The sequence below is a fragment of the Lepidochelys kempii genome, chromosome 3 (assembly GCF_965140265.1).
Source record: "Lepidochelys kempii isolate rLepKem1 chromosome 3, rLepKem1.hap2, whole genome shotgun sequence".
Taxonomy (NCBI): Eukaryota; Metazoa; Chordata; order Testudines; family Cheloniidae; genus Lepidochelys; species Lepidochelys kempii.
Genome location: NC_133258.1, coordinates 57,850,010 through 57,874,591, shown reverse-complemented (window position 1 = coordinate 57,874,591; position 24,582 = coordinate 57,850,010). Strand labels below are relative to the sequence as shown.

The 24,582-nt window shown below is 40.6% G+C and overlaps 1 protein-coding gene across 1 annotated transcript in view; it reads right to left on the bottom strand.

The window, feature by feature from the left end:
* Positions 1-24,582, bottom strand: part of KCNQ5 (potassium voltage-gated channel subfamily Q member 5) — a 531,067-nt gene that overhangs the window by 40,262 nt on the left and 466,223 nt on the right. Inside the window, exons 6-8 of the mRNA XM_073336454.1 lie at positions 12,024-12,134; positions 7,347-7,442; positions 1,441-1,535 (exon numbers count right to left, since the gene is read on the bottom strand). Coding sequence (XP_073192555.1) covers positions 1,441-1,535; positions 7,347-7,442; positions 12,024-12,134 — 302 coding nt within the window. The remainder of the gene's footprint in view (positions 1-1,440; positions 1,536-7,346; positions 7,443-12,023; positions 12,135-24,582) is intronic.

Genomic DNA, 24,582 nt, shown 5'->3' with positions numbered 1-24,582 from the left:
TTCTGTAGTCAGCCAACCCTTTTTGGCTAAATTTATCTGGCACATAATCTCCTCTTTACGGTTGCGTGGGTGTTCATCACACGTTTGAGATGAACAGCTGGTCTCTTGCACTGGCCATAACAACAACAACAATAATAATACTTAGGACTTCTATTACACCTTTCATGCAAGGCTATCACTGTGTACCTTTCAAAGCTGTACTTAGTACTCTCCATTCCAAAGTATATGCCCCACATTTGGGGCAGTGACATACTGCCTTGTGTTAAATTTTTTCAGAGCTACGGAACAATCTTGGACCATTCCTCTTAAAGGGTGAATTTCTGCCAAAGCACTGAGAATTTTCATCCAGGTTATGACATCAGTGTACTCTCTATTGGCCAAATTCTTACATTAGAGGTACAATACATGGTTTTATTCTATTGATTACATGTGTGTATATCCGAAGACATAATATCCCCTAACTAAACTCTTAGTGTATCTGAAGTTATAACTAAAGGCTACATTCCCAAGAGGTGGAATGTCATAAAGTTCTTTGCCACTTTGGAAGCACAGATGTTTCTAAAGCCTCCTAGTGCAATGTAGAATAATACTGCCCATGAGAATAAAGAGCAGTCACTGCATTAATTATATTGCCTATGCTCCCCTACAGAGGATTTGCCACTGGAAAAGTAAACATGCTGATTTAAAAAGATTAATAAGGATAACAAAGAGAAATTTAAATTTCTACTCAGAGAAATGTAGTTTATGTATAAAGCAATGTAATTAGAGAAACAGGAAATGCTTGTAGTGGATAAATGATTACATGAGCTTCCAAATACATCTGATTCTGGTCTCAAAAATTCTATGGGCCTGATCCACAGCTGGTGTGGCACAGCTCCATTGACTTAAGTGGAGCTAACCTGATTTACACCAGTTGAGGAGCTGGTACATAATCCCAAATTCCAAGATCAAGGGTAGCTATTAGTTCTTCAGTCAATCAGTAAGCACCATTCGCTGAGTTATGAAGAAAGCATGTTGTGTGGAAACCAATAGGTATGAGCCCTATAAATAGTAACACGTCTTTACTACAGTAAATAGGATGAATTAGTGTGACTTGGAAATGGAGGCTCTGATTATCAATGTGTGTATTGCTTACAGTTAAAACATAGCTGGTACGGTGCATGGATACGAGTAAAATATTAACCTTCACAGCTGAGGGTTTGTGAGAAAATGCTTTGAATACTTTAGTGTAATAATATTTCATAGATAAATGGAAATGGATTCTATTTATCCTCACTGTGTCTGGAGTCTCTATAATACTGGCCAGATTTGTTAGTTGAGACCTTAATGAAAGGAATTAGTGAGAGAGAGAGAGAGAGAGACAAACCAAACAGAAATACTAATTTTCTATAAGCTTGAACAGACATCAAGAACAGCACCAGCTGCCATATTTGTACCTACTTTGTAGGGCTGCAGGTATGCAAGGCCTTCAAATGAGGCTTCCAGGTAGCAATGGAAACCGATTTCTCATCAGCCGCATAACTACGCCATACACACTACGTGCAGGATATATGATAAAAAGAAAAACAAGGCAAGAGGGAGCAGGGGATGAAACAAAAATTGAAAAGCAGATTAGTAAACCAATACAAGTCATGGCTTTTTTTTATCATTCATAGCACTGATACATGCCTGAGGGGTGGAAGAATACTTTCATAATATCGCCAGGTGGCTGTCAGGTTTGTTCGGCTGGAATCAGTGGAATAAAACCGCCAAGCAGCCTGGTATGAGGAAACAATAGAAAAGCACAAAGGAACCAACAATATATGAAATGAAAATGCCACCATATTGATTATGGAAAGTCTGGACTTTGTTCAAACCAAGAACATTACCTGTTAGGCTGTCTAAATAAACATTAATACCAACAAAATCTAGCAAAAATTGCTAATCAGGACATGGTGAAATATGGCTAATAATCTCTGGGTAAATATCACAATACAGCCAGTAAACAGAAGTGCATAGTAAGCAGTGCAGTGATTTATTTGTAAAAATCCCACAGGAGAAACTTTCACAAAGTTGCAGACTGAAGTAAGAAGGGTGTAAGAATTAGAGCTCACCAAATACTTTTTTTTTTTTTTGGTTTGGGACCAAATTGAAAAATGAGGAAAAAATTGTTTCAGGTTCAAAAATTCATGTAGTTTTTTCAGTTTTTCTCACCAAAACAACCCCCCCCAGAATCATTCAACCTGATTTTTTTTTTTGGGGTGGGGGGCGAAGGGAATGTTTTGTTTTGGGTGTTTTTTAACCTTTAAAATGTTTTTAAACAAACCTAGTTAAATACAGAAATGAAACCTTGTTTCAAAATTAAAAGTCAAAATGTTTTGTTTTGAAAATATCAAAATGAACCATTGAGACTTTTTCCAATTTTTTTCATTTTTCATTCCGCTGAAACTATTTGCCCAATTCAATCCAAATGTGCAAATAGTTTGGTTTGATTTTTCACTGAAAAATATTCACCCAGCTCTAGTCATAATATAGTTTGCAAATGATAATGAAAACCAACCACAAAAAAATTAGAGGAAAGGTAGAATATTCTCCTTGGCTCAGGCATTTTTGACGATATAAAGCTACGAAACAAATAATTTGGTTGGTGGAAAGCAAATATACAGTATCAAAAGTATTTTCAACTTTTAGATTTATAATTGGACAAAAATGGTGAGCCAGATCTTCATCTGGTATAAGGTGTTGTAGTTAAATTGTAGCTATATTGGCTTCACCAACTAACACAAGCTGAGGATCTAGCCAGTTAGGTTAAAAGGTTTCCTGGACATTGTTCCATCATTTCCAATATGTACTGTCATGCCATACTAATATGGACCAGGTCTTCACTGACATCAATGGAGAGACACCAATTTACACCAGCTTAGAATCTATGTCTATATAGTCCTTTCAATGCCCTTTGCCTGGACATATTTAGTACCAACTGGAGTGAAAGAATAGAAATATTAAGCCTGATTCTCCACTATTCTACATCCCAGCTAGTGATTTACATCTGTGTGAAGAGAATGCAAAATAGGTGTAACATGCTACCATTCTCCCTTGGTAGCATTTCACACCTGCTTTGCATATGTGTAAATTGCTACATCGGGGCATGACAGTGGAGGATCTGAATGCTAATTCCAATGCCATCACACTTGAAAAATCAGGGCTCTTGAAACTAACAACAGGTTTTGCAGTTATTCAGTTGCAGATGTGCATTTTTTATTGCTACTGAATGTGTGAAAAAATAAACAGAGCTTTTGAATACCTTATTATTAAGTCTGCGATTCTCTCAAGGAGGATGCGGAAGTCACGGCCATAAGAAGTGGGAGGACCATGACCCCCGGAAACCTGCCCTATTCTGGCACCCCTGACTTATATGCTGCAATCAAGTCACTTGTCAGTCTTCTTTTTGATAAACTAAACGAGACTGAGTCTCGTACTGTAAAGCATTATCTCCAGTGCTTGAATAATTTTTATGACTCTTTTCCTCATGCTCTGCAATTTATCAGTATCCTTGTTAAAATGTGGACACCAGAACTGGATGCATTATTCCAGTACCATTCTCACCATTACTGTATACAGAGGTAATATCCAAGGACCACATTATCCCTTTTTACTATAGCATCACACTGGGTTACTTGTTCACTAAGTCCTTTTCAGAGTCACTGCTTTCCGGGATACAGTCCCCATTCTACAGGTATGGCCTGCATTTATTCTTCATAGATGAATATTTGCATTTGGCTGCATTAAAACACATTTAGTTTGAATGGGCCTATTTTACCAAACTATGCTATATGACTTCCTCTTCCTCATCAATATTTACCACTCTGCCAACCTTTGTGTCATCCACTAATCTTATCTGCTGTAATTTTATATTTACGTCCAGATCATTGATGAAAATGTTGAATAGTGTCAGGCCTAGTGCTGATCCCTGTGGAACGGCTCTAGAAATATCCGCATTCTCCACTGACAACTACTTTTTGAGATCCGTCAGTTAGCCAGTTCTTAATCCATTTAACGGGTGCCTTATTGATACTGTACAGTGCTAATCCTTTAATTAGAATATCATTGTGTTAGGAGCAGCAGGTCCAGAACCTGAGCCTGCAGGCTCCCAGGACAGCAACTGTCCCTATGCCACCAGCTAGCAGCAGAAATACTTGGCAGGTCATGAGTCAGAGGCACCCACACACATAGGCACCGACTTTGTGTGTGCTCTGAGGCTCAACCACCCACGGATAAAAAAAATAGGGGGTGCTCAGCACCCATGGACTGTGCCCCACCTGTGCTGTGCCTCTTCCAGCCCCCACTCTGCCTCTTGCCCCAAGGTCTGCACCACTCACTCTTCTCTGTCCCCTCCCCCATCACTCACCCTTCAGGCAGGAGGGGGCAGAAAGGAGTGAGCGGTGGGTGGGGGGGCCTCAGGGGAGGGGGCAGAGGAGTGGGTGGGAAGCGCTCAGGGGAAGGGGCAGAGAGGAGCAAGTGGCAGGTAGGAGGGTCTTGGGGGTGGACAGAAGTCAGCGGTGGGCAGGCGGGGTCTCGGGGCAGAGAGGAGTGAGTGGTGCGCGGGGGAGGAGCCTTGGGGTGGGGGCAGAGAGGAGTGGACAGTAGGCACTCGGGGAGTGGGTGGAGCGGGCAAGGGAAGAGGCAGAGTGGGGTGGGGCCTTGGGGGAAGAGGCCGAGTGTGGAGGGAAAAGCTGGGGTGGACCTCCCACCGGGAAAAACAAAAGTCAACTCATGAGCCCACACACACCATATGACATGCAGCCCCTGGAGGTCCTGATTGACATAACGTTCCCTAACCAAACTCTTAGTGTATCTGAAGTTATGACTAGGAGGCCCAGGTTCCCCTACCAGCCACTGCGGAAGAGGCACAGACCTGGCAATGGAGAGTGGACTGCCTGGGACAGTTTGCTTCTAAAGACTGTGATACACTGGAAGGGAGAAACATGCATAGTGACTTGGCTGGAGGGCTAAGTCATGAAGGAGCACCTGGCATTGCAGAGACAGGTGGACAGACCGCCAGAGGAGGGCACAGCACCTGAAAGGAGCTAATCCCCAGAGCGGTAGGAGAAGGCGGTGAGTGGACCCCATGGCAGATGCTTACAAGCAAAATGCGGATCACTGGAGACAGCATGGCCCGGAATTCAAGGTAGGCCAGAAGGTTTGGCTCACAACCAAACATCTCCACACCAGACCACCCCATAAACTAGATCACTGATATCTTGGACCATTTCAGATCCGCCAACTAATTAACTCTGCCACCGTTAAACTCTGCCTGCCTAGGTGACTCAAAATACACCCTGTTTTCCAATCTCTCTTTTGAAGTCATTCACAGAATGGCCCATTTCTGGGCCGAACGCAACCACCTCTGCCACCCATTCATGTCCAGCACCATGAAGAACACCTAGTCCCGACCATACTGGATTCCAGGATCAAGCTGGGTACTTTGTGAACTGGGAGACATATGGCCCCAAGGAGCAGTCCTGGGAACCAGCCCACCATGTACAAGCTCCCAACTTATAGAGGCTTTCCACAAAGGCAATCCCCAAAAAGCCTGGGCAGGTGATACTACAGATTTGCTCTTGGGCAGGGACGTGATTTTAAGAGCAGCAGGTCTAGAACCTAGGCTTGCAAATTCCCTGGGCAGCAACCATTTCCTTGCCACCATGTAACAGCTCTGGTAGTGAAAACACTCAGCAGGTCATGAGCCTCATGGACACACACACATCACAGGACATCCCCCCCCACAGAGGGTATGATTGGAAGGACATTCCCAATTGGTCCAGACATACTAAGTAACATCTGCTGGGGGTGATTCAGTAAGTTTGTCTCTGCAATTATGTAGAGCCAACTGCTGCTATAGACCCTGCTTCCTCATCCTGCTTCTGCTCCCTGATTCCTGACCTTGGCTTTTCCTCCTGGCTCTGATACCAGGTTTCTGGGTAGGCGTGTCTTCTGCTTCTGATCCCTGGTTCCTGATCTTGGCTTTACATCCTACCTCTGATATCTGGTTTCTGACTTGGCTTTGTCCCCTCCTTCTGACTCCTGGTTCCTGACTTAGCCTCCCATCCTGATGCTGACCCCTAGCTCCTAACCTTAGATCCCTCCCGACTGCGATTCCTGATGTCTGACACTGATTCTAGCCACTAGGCTGTCCGTCCATGACCTGGCCCTGACACATCAGTACTAAGTCAGATGCCTTACAAAAGTTTAAGTATATTACTTCTATGCAGTTACCTTGATCAACCAAACTTGTAATCTCATCAAAGAATGCAATCAGAATGTATATATCTTGGAGAGTCTCACTCATCCTACAGCAGGTGCAAAAGGAATGACAAAGTACTTATTTATGCTGTCAATTAATAATTTATTAACTGCCTGAACATTCCAAAGATATCTTTGTCATCGTCTTGAGCTTAGTGAAACAATGTTATATGAACTGCTCAGGTTCTTTGTTTTCATTTGCCACACCAGTATGAAAAAAGACTATATATGGTACACATTTAAAAGAGTTGGTTTCCAAAACAAGTAAATGAAGATGATATCTGTATTTCAGTCCAGTACATCAAATACAATAAAGTTCAGTAGGAAACCGATTTCATTCTTTCTTTTTTTTGTATGTTTAGAGCTAGAGACCTCTGGTATGAAAGTCATCAGCAAGCATTTCAATCCACTATGATCAGAAAGTTAAAATAATTGTACAAAATTACAGTTTAAATGATCAAATATACTAAAAAAAAATATTTACTTTTATCTCTTTTAAAACATTGATCTGCACCTTCACCTCAAGACAACAGGTGAAAAGATGCTCATCATTTCAAGACACTGAACTATTCAATTCCATATTTCCAGCTCCTAGATTGGGTGATATTGACAGCAATTCTCTGGACAGGAAACTCTACATTTTAAAGGAATGTATTACTCATCTCAGCACTGTGAACTCTCTAGTAGTGAAAAGTAATTGAATCTGGGCCAGAGTGCTGTGCTATCTCTTAATCCTGTCCTTTAGTGATCAAATCTGTTTTCCCAAGTAATTTATATAATCAAATGTCAAGCAGGACTGCACATAATTTGCATCTTTGCTTGGCCATTTTGGCATGGATAGTAATCTGAAATTCAACAATGCATGAACCATGCATTGTAAAGCTGAATATAACATTATACAAATGCAAGGTGTTTATTGAACACAGTTCATTTTAACAAAATGTTCAACTTGTGGCAATTAAACAATATTTCTGCAGAACTTTGCATAATACAGGAGGTAATACAGGTTTACTTAACAAGCACATAGAAATCTATTTTAATCCTCTCACTGGTTTTATATTTACCTGAATTAAACTGGCAGCTGGATTCCTTCTTTTCTCAAAATGTTTCTGACGGTGCTGTTCTTGTACTTTTAATGCAAAGCCTGAGCCAAGAATGCCCTAGAGTAAAATATAACACAAAAGTTTTTATCATTAGGAAGGTAATTGTGAAAAATAGTTTAAATACATCAGCTCTGAAGTTATTTTGAGGATGAGAAAAAATAAAGCACCACTATTCACAATTGGAATTGTTTTGTCTGATTATTTCAAACAACCACATTTATTACAGTACAAAAGTTTCACAATAGACAATGTCCATTCACTGTAAGACATGAGAATCCCTACATAAGAAATAACATTTGCAGTGTTATGAATGGCTACTCATCTAAACCATTCGATGCTATAGGCTATGGTGTGCTACTGATATTCCAAATAAGGTATCTGTGTAGGCAGCCAAACAATCATGTACATACTTCACTTATAGTCACAACCCTGTGTTGTAACTTTTGAATTTAGAAAATTCAAAAATAGCTTGCATACAGCAAGTTTTTCAGTTTAATTAATTAATCTGTAGTATTCATTCTATGGGGTTTGCAGTGTTGCCAACTCTCATGATTTTGTCATGAGTCTCATGATAATTATTGTTTTCCTTAAAGCCCCAGCTCCTGGAATCAAGTGGATATGTGATGATTTCAGCCTTCATTCTTAATGAAAAAGTAAGTTTCTAGTTCTCGTGGCTGTGGAAAAAGCTTCAAAATATGAGCCCAGTGCACCCTAAAGACTCAAAAAGCAGAAGGTAAATAAAAAGAACACAAAATCTATTATTTTTACATAATCTCATGATTATAAAGCCAGTCTTGTGATTTTTGGAGAGCCTGACTCATGATTTTTGAACATTTGGGGTTGGGAATACCGGGTTTGAAAGAAAGTTTATAATTAAATCTTTACCACTTTTGGCTTTTTACAGGGTAAGACTATTCATTCTTCTGCTGAACAGGCCAAAAGTGCAAAGATGCTTGCTTCCTAAGCTTCTGCAAGAGGTGTTATTCCGCTGAACAATTTTGCATTATAAGGAGGAAAGATACCACTTGACTCTTATGCAAGAAAAATAAAATAAAATTCATGAAAGATACACACATCTTAATATATTTCTCCATAGTCTGACTAAACACAAATGTTGCTCATGAAGAAAATGAATGGCTACATGGATATGACATGTGGAATACATTTTCTGATATTTACTTTAAGGCTGTATTCATTTTTCATATACTCATCTTCAGATATAAATATTCTATTCCCTAGTCATCTCTAGGAGTATGTTTTCTGCTAGGGATAATTATATAACACATTGATTCAAATACAGTGGGTACCATTGATGTCAACATTTGCCAACAGGTATTCCACTGTAATATCTGAGATAATGAAGTATTGCTCTGTACTGTACAGTAACTCCTCACTTAAAGTTGTCCCGGTTAACGTTGTTTCATTGTTACGTCACTGATCAATTAGGAAACATGCTCGTTTAAAGTTGTGCAATGCTCCCTTATAACATTGTTTGGCAGCTGCCTGCTTTGTCCACTGCTTGCAGGAAGAGCAGCCCGTTGCAGCTAGCTGGTGGGGGCTTGGAAACAGGGTGGACCAGCAGCCCCGCATCAGCTCCCCGCTCCCCTAAGTTCCCTGTGTGGCAGCCGCCCAGCAGGCTATCAATTGCCAGCAGTTCAGCTGTCCCTCCTGCCACTGCCATGTGCTGCTCCTGCCCTCTGCCTTGGAGCTGCTCCCTAAGCCTCCTGCTTGCTGTGCAGGGGTTGGGGAGAGAGGGAGGCTAAGGTCAGGGTGTCCCCCTCTCCCCCAGCTCCTGCACCCTGCTTACCACATCTTCCATAGAGCAGGGGGGACACATGACAGGGCTCAGGATGGAGGGAGCTTCCTGGCAGCAGCTGCGGTCTCAGCTTGCTGATTAACTTAACAAGGCAGTATACCTAAGAGTGGGGTCAGCGTACTTAAAGGGGAAATGCGCATCTCTCTCAAAAGACTCTCTCTCTCTATATATAATATAGTCTTTTGTCTGACCAAAAAAAAATGTCCCTGGAAACTAACCCCCCCCACCCTTATTTACATTAATTCTTATGGGGAAATTGGATTCGCTTAACATCATTTTGCTTATAATCGCATTTTTCAGGAACATAACTACAACGTTAAGTGAGGAGTTACCGTATTTAAACAAAGAAAATAACTGTGGAATCACAGATGCTGCAATGTTGTTGGTAAATGCTGACTTTTTAATGTTGGTCAGTCTATATGGTTAAATATAAAAATATTCTAATTCCAATGAAAATAATTTTTAAATGATCTATATGTTAGTGAATAAATAAATTTTTAAATATTTATGTTTCATATGTACAGTGACAGGTTTAATACAAGAGGAAGTAATGTGCCCTTTGGATTCAAGCTTATTAAATGCACCATTTGTATACACACGTTAAATGTTATGATATTTCTACCACTTCCAATACTCATTAGATTACTCTCATTTCCATTAAAGTCCCTTTAATGTCTGTAAATCTCATAAGCTGTCGTGTCTTTCTTATCAAGTAGTCATTTATAGGATAAAAATAGTTGTATTTTTTCATTTAATAGAATGAACTTCTATTACGATCAGGGGCCAGACACCCTTAGGGGAGAACAGAGGGGGCTGAACCCCAAGAGTAAGTAATTGAATCAACTGGTTGTGCAATGTTATTGTGTATAAAAGAATGTCAAGTAAGGCCTTCTATGAAAACTTGTAATATTCTGAACTTGATTGTCATTGTGAGATATGCAAACAGACTGTGGTTATGAATTTATGTATTTCTGCAGCTATAAAACTGTGCTGATAATTTGTGCTGCAACATCCAGCTCTATCTAAAATTCTCTGTAATCTGAAGTCTTTAAATCATGATTTGAGGACTTCAGTAACTGAGCCGGAGGTTAGGGGTCTATTACAGAAGTGGGTGGGTGAGGTTCTGTGGCCTGCAACGTGCAGGAGGTCAGACTAGATCAGGGGTTCTCAAACTTCATTGCACCGTGGCCCCCTTCTGACAACAAAAATTATTACATGACCCCAGGAGGAGGGACCAAAGCCTGAGCCTGCCTAAGCCCCGCCACCTTCGGCAGAGGGCCAAAGCCCAAGCCCTACCACCTGGGCCAGTGGCGGCGGACAAAGCAGAAGCTCAAGGACTTCAGCCCCAGGTGTGGGGGCCTGTAACCTAAGCCCTGCTGCCCAGGGCTCTTCCCCTTAGACTTCGGCTTCAGCCCCAGATGGTGGGGCTCAGGCTTCAGCCCTGGGCCCTAGCAAATCTAATGCCAGCCCCGATGACCCCATTAAAACAGGATCACAAAGCACTTTGTGGTCCCAACCCACAGTTTAAGAACCGCTGGACTAGATGATCATGATGGTCCCTTCTGACCTTAAAGTCTATGAGTCTATCACAAGGTAGTAGTCAGCCAGGCAGGGGGAGGCTGCCTCCCCACTGGATGAGACTAGCTCCAAGCACGGTACAACCCAGGAAAAGACAAATGATGGGCCAGTAGGGTTAATGGGAAAACATTAAGACATCCCAGCTCAAATTTTCCCACCTAAATAACTGAGAGTCGCCATGCAAGGAGAAAAGGGGGAAAAAGGGGGGGATTGGGGAGCCTTTAAAAAGGAGGCTTGAAACTCAAGTTTTTATGAAAAATGAGGGGCAGCGTCTAAGCTGGAAGCTGTATGTTAAATGCTGGATCTCCTCTATGACAGAGTCAAATATGAGTGAGCAAAGTACAAGCGTATGGTTTATTATTTTCTTTTTCTTATTTTGGGTTAAGGGAAATAGAACAAGACAAGAGGAAAACGAGCCAGTTCGAATCCTTGGACACAATGGATAAAAAGCAGCTTGGAGCCTGTGTGTGCAATATGGTGTACAACTTCTGCCTGATTTCATGCATTCTACTGCAGTCAATTGATAGATCTTACATGGTCATTGTAGACCATCCACTAGCAATGTCCTAATTTTTCCAACTGCAATAAATCCGGAAGAACATATCTGCTCCATCATTTCAAAGCCCTGAGAGAAACATATTGCGAGGGTATGAGGCACGATTCACAGGCAGAGAGAGGAATTTCTGTCTTTCAAAATGCAACAGGAGTAAATCCTGGAAAAAAGATATTTTCCATTTTTGTTCAGGCCAAACCCCCATACAAATACAATGATAAGTCTTTGCAATGACACTTTCGTTTGGGCCATATCATCCCATCAGTTTTGAAAGTGAATAAATTAAACCAATGTAGAATTCTGCTTCAAAACTGACCATACGGGCCTATACTTTTTTTTAACTGAATAATGTACAACTTAAACTCTGTGGTTAGGTAATAGATGGCCATATCTGACTTACTAGCTCATAAGTGAGTAACTGTGCAGTTTTAGAAACATTGGAGTCATAATAACCCAGTGTTCCAGGCTAACACCACAGAAAAAGGGGCTTTATGTAGATGATCCAACTGCATGATCAGATTTCCTTACTCTATGAAAAGGCACTTGAGAAAAGTTTTAACATTAGTGAAGGAGCTTTACATATTCAAACAATGACTCTTTATGCTGAAAGCTTCATGCAGCTTCTCACATCAGCCTTAGGAGTTATTGAGGTTCCTGTTGCCTTTTTTTTTATTTTTGTAAAGATACTCACAGCAGGTAGTGCAAAGAAAGAAATTCCAAGTAGAGCAAACCCAGCAGAAAGCAGCCTTCCAAGCCAAGTAAGAGGAGTTTTGTCTCCATAGCCAATTGTTGTCAATGTGATCTAAAAAGCAATGAATAAATACCATGTGCAATAGAAGTACCTGAGAGAAAAGCTACAGATCAGATACACAGTATGCAAGAATTTTTCCAGTAAATAATCATTCACTAAGACACATGAAAATCTAAATGTATAACACAATCTTCTATTTTAGAACACATCTCTAAAGGAAAAACATTATTTAAATAAACGGATATGAATAACTTTGTAACAATGAACAGAGGTGATGTGGGGGGGCATGAGGGGTCATGTGCCCCCCCATATTTCTGCCTTCCATGAAGCACAGAGGTTTTCAAACTAGAGATCACCCCCCGTTCCCTCCAGTTTGCAAACCATCACCTCCTTCCAAGAGCCAGTGGATCGGAAGCTGGTGGGAGCCACCTGGCCTGCTTGTATTGGATCATATTAAAGAAGTTCTGTATTAAAATCACAAATGAGTTTGATTCCCCATAGTTTAAATTCCAGGGTATTACTAATTAAGAGGTCTCTTGGTTTTTGGTACTGTTTCTCTCTCTCTCTCTGTGTGAAACTTGCAAGCTGCTAATTGTGTTAGTACATCCTAAGACAGAGTCTGTTCTCAAAGCAATTCTTTGTAACAACAACTACTCACACAGAGAGAGACTCAAAGCAATACTCTGCAACAACAGAAACAGCACCCAGAAACTCCCCGCCCTTTTGTTGTATTCATCTCACTTTGTTAACAATTGTGATTAAAATAGAGATAGAAGATGTATGTGGATGGATGCTTGGTGTGGATAATAACTGAATGATCAGGGAGGTGCCAGCCTAAGAATGCAGTGTCCATCAGCTAAAGAAAGTGTCAAGTGGAAATAACCAGAGGACCCCCAGGACTGGAATCCACCCAACAGCCTCAAGAATGGGAGAACCGAAAAACAAGATAACATCTGGCAGCACGGAGCCATCACGAATGTGCCATCTGCTGATTGATTCAGCAACAGCATGATGAAGCAATTCTCATAGACTGGCACAGGAAGAAATTCCTATAAAAATAGACTCTAGAAAGTGAGAACTTTGGGGTCTGATTCTGCAAACCAACTTCCAGGAGCATCAGATGTGCATCTGACAAGGCCCTGCTCCCTCCTCATGTCCAGGCCACCTGGCCAGTGGCTTGGCATGAGCAACTCTAAGGCTGGTAACTATGATAACAACCTTGCAGAACCTGTGTGTGTGTGTGTGTATGAATGAATGTGTGAATAAATATGAAATTGAATGGAATGTTATAGCTATAACTAACTGCTTACTATGATTCTTTCTGTATTCACAATAAATGTGGTATTTTGCCTTTTCCCCTTTAATAAGATCCTGCTGGTTTTTATTTTATTGGTATAACATTTTGGTGGAGAATTGCAAAAGGGGGAATACTGGTAAAAAACCTCAGTTATTGTAAATATTGGTGTGCACACCGCCAGCTCTGTTGAGCTAGGCATTTCTATTGGGTCCATGAAGGTAGCAGGGGAAAGTGTGTAAATTAAACTAAGATTACTAAAATCAATCAGGTTAACCAGACCTGCTGGCCTCCGGGAAGGTAGCAGGGGAAATCAGGTTGACCAGACCTGCAGGCCTCCGGGAGGGTAGCAGGGGAAAGCGTATAGATTAAGCTACGATTACTAAACCTAAGTCCTATTGTTCACTGAGGTATCAGGGGCAGCAAGAAGGCCTAAGGGCCAGGCTAAGCTACTCGCTGGAATAAGGAGTAGCAGGTTCAGAGAATCTAGGCTGTGTCACTCGCTGACCTGTGCCAGGTGTGACGAGGAAATTTGATAAGCTATGATTTCAGAATCTAGGCTGGTTTCAGAGTAACAGCCGTGTTAGTCTGTCTTTGCAAAAAGAAAAGGAGTACTTGTGGCACCTTAGAGACTAACCAATTTATTTGAGCATGAGCTTTCATGAGCTACAGCTCACTTCACTTGCTAAGTAATACCAGGAGTGACAAAGAGATTGAAATATCCATGTGAAGATGTTTAAAAGAAAACAGGGTAACCCTGTACCAGAGGGAGGAATAGATTCAGAAGGAACTCCAACCTCACCTTTTGTTAAAAAAAAATTACACCTTTTAAACAAATCCTTCAAAAATTTGGGCACAGTCCTTGGACTAAACAAGCCCTAGCTGATGTCTGCACTATTTCGGAGCTAGAGGATAGATTGGCTTAGTATATCCTCATATACAAACCTTCTAGTGCTGCCAAAAGAGATGCAGCAGCAATTTGATTGTTGTGGGAGGCACGTAAGGATTCTTACCTCCGCTTGTCTTCATGTAAAGAGGAAAAGGCACAAACGGAAAAGGGAGCAGACAATTGGAAGGTGCTGGCTACAAATACCCAAAGTCAGCTGAAAATAGTGAAAGAGGCACTCCAGGAATGCAAAAAGAGAGAAAGATTCCTGGCAGACCAAGCTAAAGCCTCTGAGAAAATTGAAAGAGAGTATCATGTGCTCCAAGGTCTGGTAAAGAAATTAACCTTGAAGCAGGGCAGAGCACCTGCAAATCATAGTCGTTGTGAATCACTAATTAAGAGTCTGAGACAAAAATTGGGCTTTGCCAGTAAACAGGTAGCAGCCATTACAGTGGGTGAAGGGGGAGAAGGTCCTATGTACGGCACCCCCAGGCATAATTACAAAGAGAAAAGAGAGTGAAAAAGATAACTTTGCAGAGGCTGGAGGGAATTAAGCAGCTAAACTTTGTGAAAATGTTAAAAAGGAAAAATGTTAGAGAAAGAGCAGTCTTGGTTTCTTTGCAGCCATTCTGAAGGAAAAATGGGCCCTTTTCCAAAGGAATGTCTGTAAATTAGCCAGGCAAAAATAAACTATCTGATTAAAGGTTTCAGAGTAACAGCCGTGTTAGTCTGTATTCGCAAAAAGAAAAGGAGTACTTGTGGCACCTTAGAGACTAACCAATTTATTTGAGCATGAGCTTTCGTGATCCGATGAAGTGAGCTGTAGCTCACGAAAGCTTATGCTCAAATAAATTGGTTAGTCTCTAAGGTGCCACAAGTACTCCTTTTCTTTTATCTGATTAAAATAATTTGACTGGACAATTTAGTCAAATTTGCTAAAAGAACAAAAGGGGATTCTATTGGAACTTAACTGCCTCAAATGTATAAAGGGAATGTAAGATGTAAAAAACAGAGCAGTGTGGAAGGGATGTTAAGGAAAAGAAAATGTGTATGTATCTATCTGTGTGTGTAAATACATAAAGTTCTAAGGACCAACTGGTTTTGTTTTTGTTTGAAATAATGCCCTTAAAAATCCGTTTGACTCTTTAATTCAAAGTTGCAAAACTGAGACCTTTTTGCTAGACACAGGTAATTAGTGTTGTTTGGCTTTGGGATTTGGCATTTAACCCTTAAAAGGTAACTCAATGCTTTACAAAATTGAAAATGTTTTTAAGTTGTGGTTGCAGCAGGGCAGTCAAAATCAGGAGAATAGGAAAAAAAATCTGGATTCTTTTTGTTTGTTTGTTTTTGTAACAAAATACCAGATGAGAGCTGTAGTAAAAATACATAAATAAGAAATTAAAAAAGACAGTGCCCCTCTGAAGCAACAGCAGGGGTGAGGTGCACAAAACAAAAAGAAGCAATGTTAGAAACATTGAGTCTTAAAATGGCTCTGAGTAATCAGACTGTCACTTTGATAAAGGAACATGATAACTCTGTAAGCAAAAAAAAAGAAACAGTTACACCTTATGTAAAAATGGATATGGATAATGTTATAGTAGTTAAACTATGGGAGGAATGTGAATTTGCCCCAGAACATGTGCAGGGTATATTGTAGAAGGGGCAAAAGAAATGCAAACATACCATGCTACTTAATTAAAATGCTATTAGGGCTCCAAAGGGAGCCACAATAGGTTGGGTTTTCTTTTTCAGATTGCTGTGTGTTTTGGAAGCAGAATTAAAAAAGTTATCAAAACTCTGGTGAAAGTTGATTGTGTCCCTTTTAAGATAGAGTCTCTGAGCTGCTGATGGCTTTAAATCCAAAAGCAGGAAGCGTCTGTGAAAATGCAAATTACCTAAATTATAAAGGAAGGAAAGAACTAGCAGCACAAAGGAGCTGCAAATAAAGGACACACCTGGTCAGCAAACAAATTGTCTAAATAAAAGGCATGGGATCACAAGATAACTTTATACATTTAATGATAATAAGTACCCCTGTAACAACGTATAGGGTGTATGATTTTTGGAAAAATCCTTTAAGGTCATATGGGTAATGATGCTTCTCAGCTATTACCTGTAGATAAACTTAAAGCTTAACACAGCAGGAAAAACGTTATAAACTTGGTCTGCTGTATAAGAAGGAAAACTGAGGTACCCCACCTCAGGGATTTAATGACTAAACAGTGGCATAATTTCCCCATAACCCTTAAAAGATAGACGCCATTGAAACCTGGCCTGCCTATAGAACAAACACAGGAAAATATGGGGGTAATTCCTCTGTTTTACCTGCAATAAGCAAGGATATTGTAAAAGAAATATTTTAAGCAATAACCTGCCACCCCAAAAAGGGGTAGAAACATGTTCTTTTGTCTTTCAGAAAATCAGGAAAAGCTGATGCCAGCTGAAGAGCAACCCAATACCATGAATCTACTGTCACAATAGAAATTGTGGTTTGAGTTCTATGTTTTGTCTTGTCTTGTTGCTAGCACTGTTGTGTGTTTAAACAAAAATACTGCAGACCTGCAGGTAATTAAAAATAAATTAAGCTCTCCATCCCAGCTACAGGACAGCCTAATACAAAAACAAGTACATGCCAATGTAGACTTGGTCCAAATTGGTCTGGGTAACCTAAAAGCCTGATGGAATCTTTGGCAATGGCTTAATACTACCACATGGCTTATAGATAAGAAAAAATTTAGAAATAGGAAACTACACAGCCATAGCTATGGGATGCACTGAAATGCAGATACTTGCCCTAGCTACTTTGGAACACGAAATGTTCTGGGTCATATTGGGAAATATTTAGGGTTTGATGCATTTGTTAAAACAAAGGAAGAGATCATTGTTTGACACTTATCAATATGAATGGATGCAATAAGTTTCCAGTATTGTAAAAACAGACTTGTTAATGGGAGAAATTGTTGACACAATTGCACACCAACAGTCCCTGGAGGCAAAAGTATTGAAGGTTAGCTCACTCCCCATATTACACATGGGATCCTTCTGGCTACCCTGGACTTCGAGCCAGTGGGCTGGGGAGGGAGGGAAGCTATTGGACACTAGAGGTTGTACTGAATGGACTCCTCAAAAGTGGGTGTGCCTCACCTTGCCTGTTGCCCCAGAACCTTGTAGTAAAGATACCTCACTAGGATCATGTATGTGGGATGAATTGGAATCACAAACTCAAATTGCCTCACAGTACCTTCTCTTGAATAGAAAGTGACACTGTCGATTACAAATCTTAGTGTCAAAAGGGGGATTATGTTGGATCACATTAAAGAAGTTCTGTATTAAAATCACAAATGAGTTTGATTCCCCATAGTTTAAATTCCAGGGTATTACTAATTAAGAGGTCTCTTGGTTTTTGGTACTGTTTCTCTCTCTCTCTCTGTGTGAAACTTGCAAGCTGCTAATTGTGTTAGTACATCCTAAGACAGAGTCTGTTCTCAAAGCAATTCTTTGTAACAACAACCACTCACACAGAGAGAGACTCAAAGCAATACTCTGCAACAACAGAAACAGCACCCAGAAACTCCCCGCCCTTTTGTTGTATTCATCTCACTTTGTTAACAATTGTGATTAAAATAGAGATAGAGGATGTATGTGGATGGATGCTTGGTGTGGATAATAACTGAATGATCAGGGAGGTGCCAGCCTAAGAATGCAGTGTCCATCAGCTAAAGAAAGTGTCAAGTGGAAATAACCAGAGGACCCCCAGGACTGGAATCCACCCAACAGCCTCAAGAATGGGAGAACCGAAAAACAAGATAACATCTGGCAGCACAGAGCCATCACGAATGTGCCATCTGCTGATTGATTCAGCAACAGCATGATGAAGCAATTCCCATAGACTGGCACAGGAAGAAATTCCTATAAAAATGGACTCTAGAAAGTGAGAACTTTGGGGTCTGACTCTGCAAACCAACTTCCAGGAGCATCAGATGAGCATCTGACAAGGCCCTGCTCCCTCCTCATGTCCAGGTCACCTGGCCAGTGGCTTGGCATGAGCAACTCTAAGGCTGGTAACTGTGATAACAACCTTGCAGAACCTGTGTGTGTGTGTTTGTATGAATGAATGTGTAAATAAATATGAGATTGAATGGAATGTTATAACTATAACTAACTGCTTACTATGATTCTTTCTGTATTCACAGTAAATGTGGTATTTTGCCTTTTTCCCTTTAATAAGATCCTGCTGGTTTTTATTTTATTGGTATAAGACTTGGGCCTCTCCCGCAAAGGAGCCTGGCGCCAGCTGGTGATGCATTCTGGAGCGGACCCTGCCTGTGGAGCCTGGCTGCCATGACATGCTCCCTGAGGTGCTCGCTTGCCACAGCCCTGGCACTTCTCGTTCTGCTACTGCTCCTCAGCCCAGAGGCAATGCCTGGGGCAGTGTCCCCTGCCCCCATCAAGATTTATGCGTTGTCTCTGACAATGAAGATGTTAGAAGTGGATCTGAGCAGGTGGAAATCATGCAAATGGCATTGCCATTTTTTTGTGCATATGTAATTGTACCATTCATGTAGTGTAACAATCAGGAGTACACTGCAGGAATTTGCAGAAAAGACTACATGTGTGCCAAAGACTACAATGCAAAGATTTAATACTCCAGTGATGAAAAAGGAAGTATAAGTTCATAGATAAGGACAAGGTCAAAGGAAGTGCAGAAAGAAGTTATATTTTCTATGAACACATTTGGACAATTAGAGCTCAGTCATCTGTTGCAGTATAAAAACTCCAAGCACACAGGGTGAAAAGATGCACTAAAAACTAACTGCAACAAGGCTGTGTAAAAAAGCATCGGAGGTGTTTCTTCACTAGAAACATGGCAGGAGCATGGCTGCAGCGCTCAGTCAAGCTAAGTTTTTAGCGTAGACCTGGCCTTAGTGTCCCAATGACTTCAAAGGAATTTGTCACGTCAACACTGATCATTGGCTATAGCTTTTCTGAATGCAAAGATTACATAGGGAAAGTCAAAATTCAAGTAAAAACGTGTATTATGGTTCCATGAGACTCAGCCCAGAGCCGACTGCACCTAGTTGTAGCACTCAGTTTTGGAGTGAGCTATCCTTGTTACACTAATGAAAGAAGTAGCTCAAATCATCAGGTAATATCAGCTCAGACATGTATGAAGATAGTATAAGTGAAGAAAGATGGCATTTGTAAAACACTCTTCAGAACTCCCCTTCACATGAAAGGGTAATCCGAGACAGTGTATATATGCAGAAAAAGTTGTATTGTAGAGACCAGGGTCGCTGCCATGTAGCACAAATACAGATCATGACAGTGCTCAGGATGTGCTGGAAGGCTCTGCCTATGTAAATCAGCTGCTACTACCTCTCATTGAACTCATGCCACCTCTCACTACAGTATGTATCCCAAATGTTGCCCCACTATCTAATGCAGTTTATTAAGATGTCTCAAAAGCAGAACAAGCCAAAAGTTTGTAGTATCTTCAGTATGGAGCATGAGGAACAGATTTGCACTGTGGGGCACACTATCAGGAAAAGATTGTTTAATACCCATCAGAGTTAATAGATCACAGAAATCATTTCCAGAAAAGACCTGTTGCTCACTCTGGGAAGTATTCATTCCAGTGCAGAATGTCTTGCGACAGCACCTCTGTATCAGGGGCTGTATGGGGGATGGGTTTCCACCATGCCAGGGAAATGGCCTCCATGCCAGCTCTCCATACCTTGTCACAAAAAATTACTTTGGAGCTATGGCCAGAGGAGGGGTCACAGGTACCTATTTACAGTGTTCCAGTACCCCAGGAAACCAGCACGAAAGGGTTGTGGTGCTATTCCTGCCCACGGACTGGAATAAAACCCATGGCAAAGGAGTGTGAGAGAGGCTGCTACTGCATCCTGGGACTGGGTTGTGGTAAGGGGATTTTGCCTCCCTGGACTTTCCCTGCATAGAGGAATGAATACTGCAGCTGTAGGCAGGTAGAGTGACTTTCACCCACCTATGGACCAAGTGGGTTTATTAACTCCAAATGGAACACTGAACAGCTCACATCCACAACAGAACAAAGTTAATTTTAAAGGGTAAGATGGACAACAGTAGGCTAAATGCCAAGGATTCCAGAGCTTGCGATTAGTGGAAAGCTTGGACAAAAAGAACTATTTTACTTAATGTTCTAATATGGCCAAGTTCAGGCTTAGACAGTTGTCTGGCAGAAGTGAATTTCCAAGGAAAATGCCTGCTATTCTCTCAAAGGTCACTCTTGGGAAAGGTGGCCAAAGCAGTGCAGCTCAATGCAGTGGTCATCACTGGGCAAAGGTGGTGAAACAGTTTCCTAAGTAAATGGGATGTAAGTTATTTAGGGCTCGTAGATAGTAAGCAGTACCTTGACTGCTTCCATTGTTGAGGACAAAGCCCAGGTGTGATGTCTTAGAGAAAGGCAGGCTAGCTAAAAAGGAGGCAGTCATTCACTACACTAGCTGAAATAAATTTGCTCTAATAAATTTGTTAGTCTCTAAGGTGCCACAAGTACTCCTGTTCTTTTTGCAGATACAGACAAACAGGCTGCTACTCTGAAACCTGAAATATTCAAGTGGCTGTCAAGGCTAGCCTCTGGGAGAGTGACCCATAGTAATGTTAGCATGCCTGTGATGGGGTCTACCTCCAAAAGGAATGGCTTCTTGGCCTGACAAATGACTGTTGCCATATGGGAGGCCAGGAGCAGCTACGAGGCTTCTAACCCATTTTGACAAAAGCTCTGCAGATGTCTTCCACTGACAGAATGATTATTGACTTTGTTAATTCCTCAAAGTGCTTCCCCCTGTCAATCAGCATCAACCTCTTTTTTCAACACTGAGCCTAAATCAACTGGCTTTCATCAATTTTCCTGTCTCTGCCAGAAACTGGAGAATGAGGAGATGTCTCCAGTAGGGCTGTGGAAAAGGAGATGTCGGATTTAGTGTTGTCTGCATGTTAATGACATTGTAGGGTAACAATCTTCCCAAAAAGTTAGACAAACTTTGAGCCCTATGAATCTTCACACCTGAAAGCCCTCTGGAGAGAAGAGCAATCACTCAGCACAGAATTTATCTGAAGAAAAAACAGGACCATATTAAAGCAAGAGTCCCAAGGATAGGAGTTCCTTTCTGTTTAATTAACATTCCAATAGTTTGTTCTTTAATTAGATGCATTTATACATTCCTTAATAAATAATTCCCTTTTGAATCTCCACATACTATGAAGTTAATTGAAAGAATTAAATTTGTTCAAGTTCTGATAGTGTTGAATGAGAAACTTATCATCAGTATTTCATATCCATTGTAATAATATCATCCACGGTTAATTCATTTGGTATTCACATAGTTGTTGTAGATATTTCATTATTCTATTGTAATTACAATGTACTATTAGAAAAGGAAAAGTCAATATAACTGAGAGAAACTCTGAAAAGATGGCAGCTATACAAGTATCTTTTTTCACCATAATACATTATGTTTTCAGGTAAAACAAATGACTATATATGATAATTGCAAAAAGCACACACTTTTGCATAGCACTGAAGTGCTAGGGACTTGAATAACAAATATTTAAGTCAAGGAATGCTCCCTCTTCCTGTTCCCACATTATATATGGTCTATTAAAATAATTATTTTATTTAATTAATTTGCCATCCTCTCCAAGTATTCTTGCTATTGGAGCCCTGCATGGCACCCATTGATCTTGTTTGTATGCAGTGTTGTTGTAGCCACGCTGGTCCCAGGATATTAGAGAAACTAGGTGGGTAAGGTCCTGAAGTCCTGAAGAAGAGCTCTACGTAGTTCAAAAGCTTGTCTCTCTCACCAACAGAAGTTGGTCCAATAAAAGATATTACCTCACCCACCTTGCTTCTATATTAATTTGGTTGGCATACATAAACCAGAACTGTGGGAGCTCCAGCCATAAGAAAATACACATTGATGGCATTTATGTTATGTTAGAGTTGCAGATTGGAAATCTAGATGTATTTAAACTAACAGATCATATCCTGCCTTTGATTTCAGTGAAAAACTCCCATTGACTTCAATAAGAGTATCACACATGGAATGATGGCAGGATATGGCCCTTAGATAATTTGATTGAATGAATGTGCTAGTGTCAATTAATTACAGCATACTGGGTATGACGAGAAGGCATTACGAGTGTTTCTAGAAGCCTGGAACTTCAGAGGATGATTCATGGCTAGTCCCCCCTTTTTTTTAAACGGGAACATAACAAAACCATTCTGGGACTTGATGTATACAGTGGAATGTAAATTAGAATAATTGTTGCAAATAAACAAATCAGTGAGACTAAGGGTTGACGCCCCCTAGAATGCCATGTGATCTGACCTTTTCAAAATCTGCATGTGGGTTATTCTGGCAATCAAAACAAGCAAGACTACATTTCCCACATACTGTTTTACAGATAATACAGAAATTATCGGTTTCAGAGTAACAGCCGTGTTAGTCTGTATTCGCAAAAAGAAAAGGAGTACTTGTGGCACCTTAGAGACTAACCAATTTATTTGAGCATAAGCTTTCGTGAGCTACATCCGATAAAGTGAGCTGTAGCTCACGAAAGCTTATGCTCAAATAAATTGGTTAGTCTCTAAGGTGCCACAAATACTCCTTTTCTTTTTATAGAAATTATCATTATTAAGACGGAAACAACAAAAATAATGAATTAGGGAGATATGCTGATTTTCAGTAATTTTATGCACCTGAATATATTAAGAATTTAAATGTATTCAGGTTAATTAGAGAGTAAAAAAATTGTTTTTAGGTTTTTGATTATAATTTGTTTTTCTGTTGATAGCAAGAAAAAATTCCTGTTTTCTCAATTTGCACAAATTATCTGACCTATGAGTCATACATTTTCATTTTCACTGTATGCAAAGTATTTTAAGCCACCATTTTATAAAATGATTGCTCCCTAGCAGGGCTTTTCCTTCTAAAATATCAAGAAGTGGAGAAGAAAATTATAAAATTAAGCTCTTGTTCATGCAATTAGATCTGCTTGGATCTATGGATTTGACTACAGGGTCAAGGCCTGACTCTGTCAAAGCCCCACTGTTCAACTACGAACTTGATCCTGCTATTGTGAAGCAGTCAAAACTCTTACTGACTTCAGGCCAGTCTGCTCTCAGTTACATTGCAGTAAACCCAGAGCAATTTACACTGGTGTAACTGAGAGCAGAGTTTGATATGATGGTTTAACTTTAAGTCAATTGGACTCTTACCTGCATTAGGATTAAAGGATCAAATATTAAATATTTTATGAGACATTTTTTCTTGACATTTTAAAACAAGTCTCATCAGGCAAAATACTTCTGTATTTTTTATAACTGTCACTGTGCAGCCAATAGATACTTTGGGTTCTGCATGTTCCCAGCTCACAATTCTACTCACTGATCGTTCAAAAATACAACCCTTACGGAGGAAGGGTAACCTATGGCCTAAGAATGAGTGAACTGGTTCAAATAAAAAGGTTTGGGAAACCTACCTTTCACCCAAAAAGTAAACAAACCCCCAAATGCACATTCTTTTTGGGTTCAGAAGTGTCTGGGAGTTTATTTTGTTTTTTGTTGTTTCTCTAAGCAAGTTCAGGTTTTGACTAATCTGCGAGTCGAAGTACAAGAAAGACTTGGGTCCGGTTGAGCTCCTGTCAGCGCAACACCTGAGGTGGGGAAGTTACCTTTTTAGTCCTCTGATCATGGAGCATGCCAGAGGGTGGTTCAGCCCCCCAGACTTCCCTTAGTCAGCCTAAGCGATACTCTAAGTTATAAAAAGAAAAGGAGGACTTGTGGCACCTTAGAGACTAACCAATTTATTTGAGCATAAGCTTTCGTGAGCTACAGCTCACTTCATCGGATGCATTCAGTGAAAAATAAGTTATGCATTCAGTGGAAAATAAGCTCTAAGTTATGTTGACACTAACGGCACCACTGACTGGCTGGGATTGCTGGAGCACAAGGTGTTCTACTATGGGAATAGGAGTGCTGCTTTATCCCCTGGAGGGGGATACACCTACAGGAGATGAATAAGCAGCTTTCCTATTAGGGCAGCCTTCCAGTTGTCTGAGCAGAACAGTGTAGTTGAGCATGGACCAAGGATCTATCTCACTATTTGCATAGTATTTCTATTCCCACTGAAAACAGAAAAACTCAGAATCTTGTGAGAAAGTTTGTTCTGGTGAGATTTTTAATCAGATTTCAAGATCAAAAAGTAGAAATCTGAATAAACGTCAAACATCTAGGACTGATTCTACATTTGCTTATACCATGCATAGACTTAATC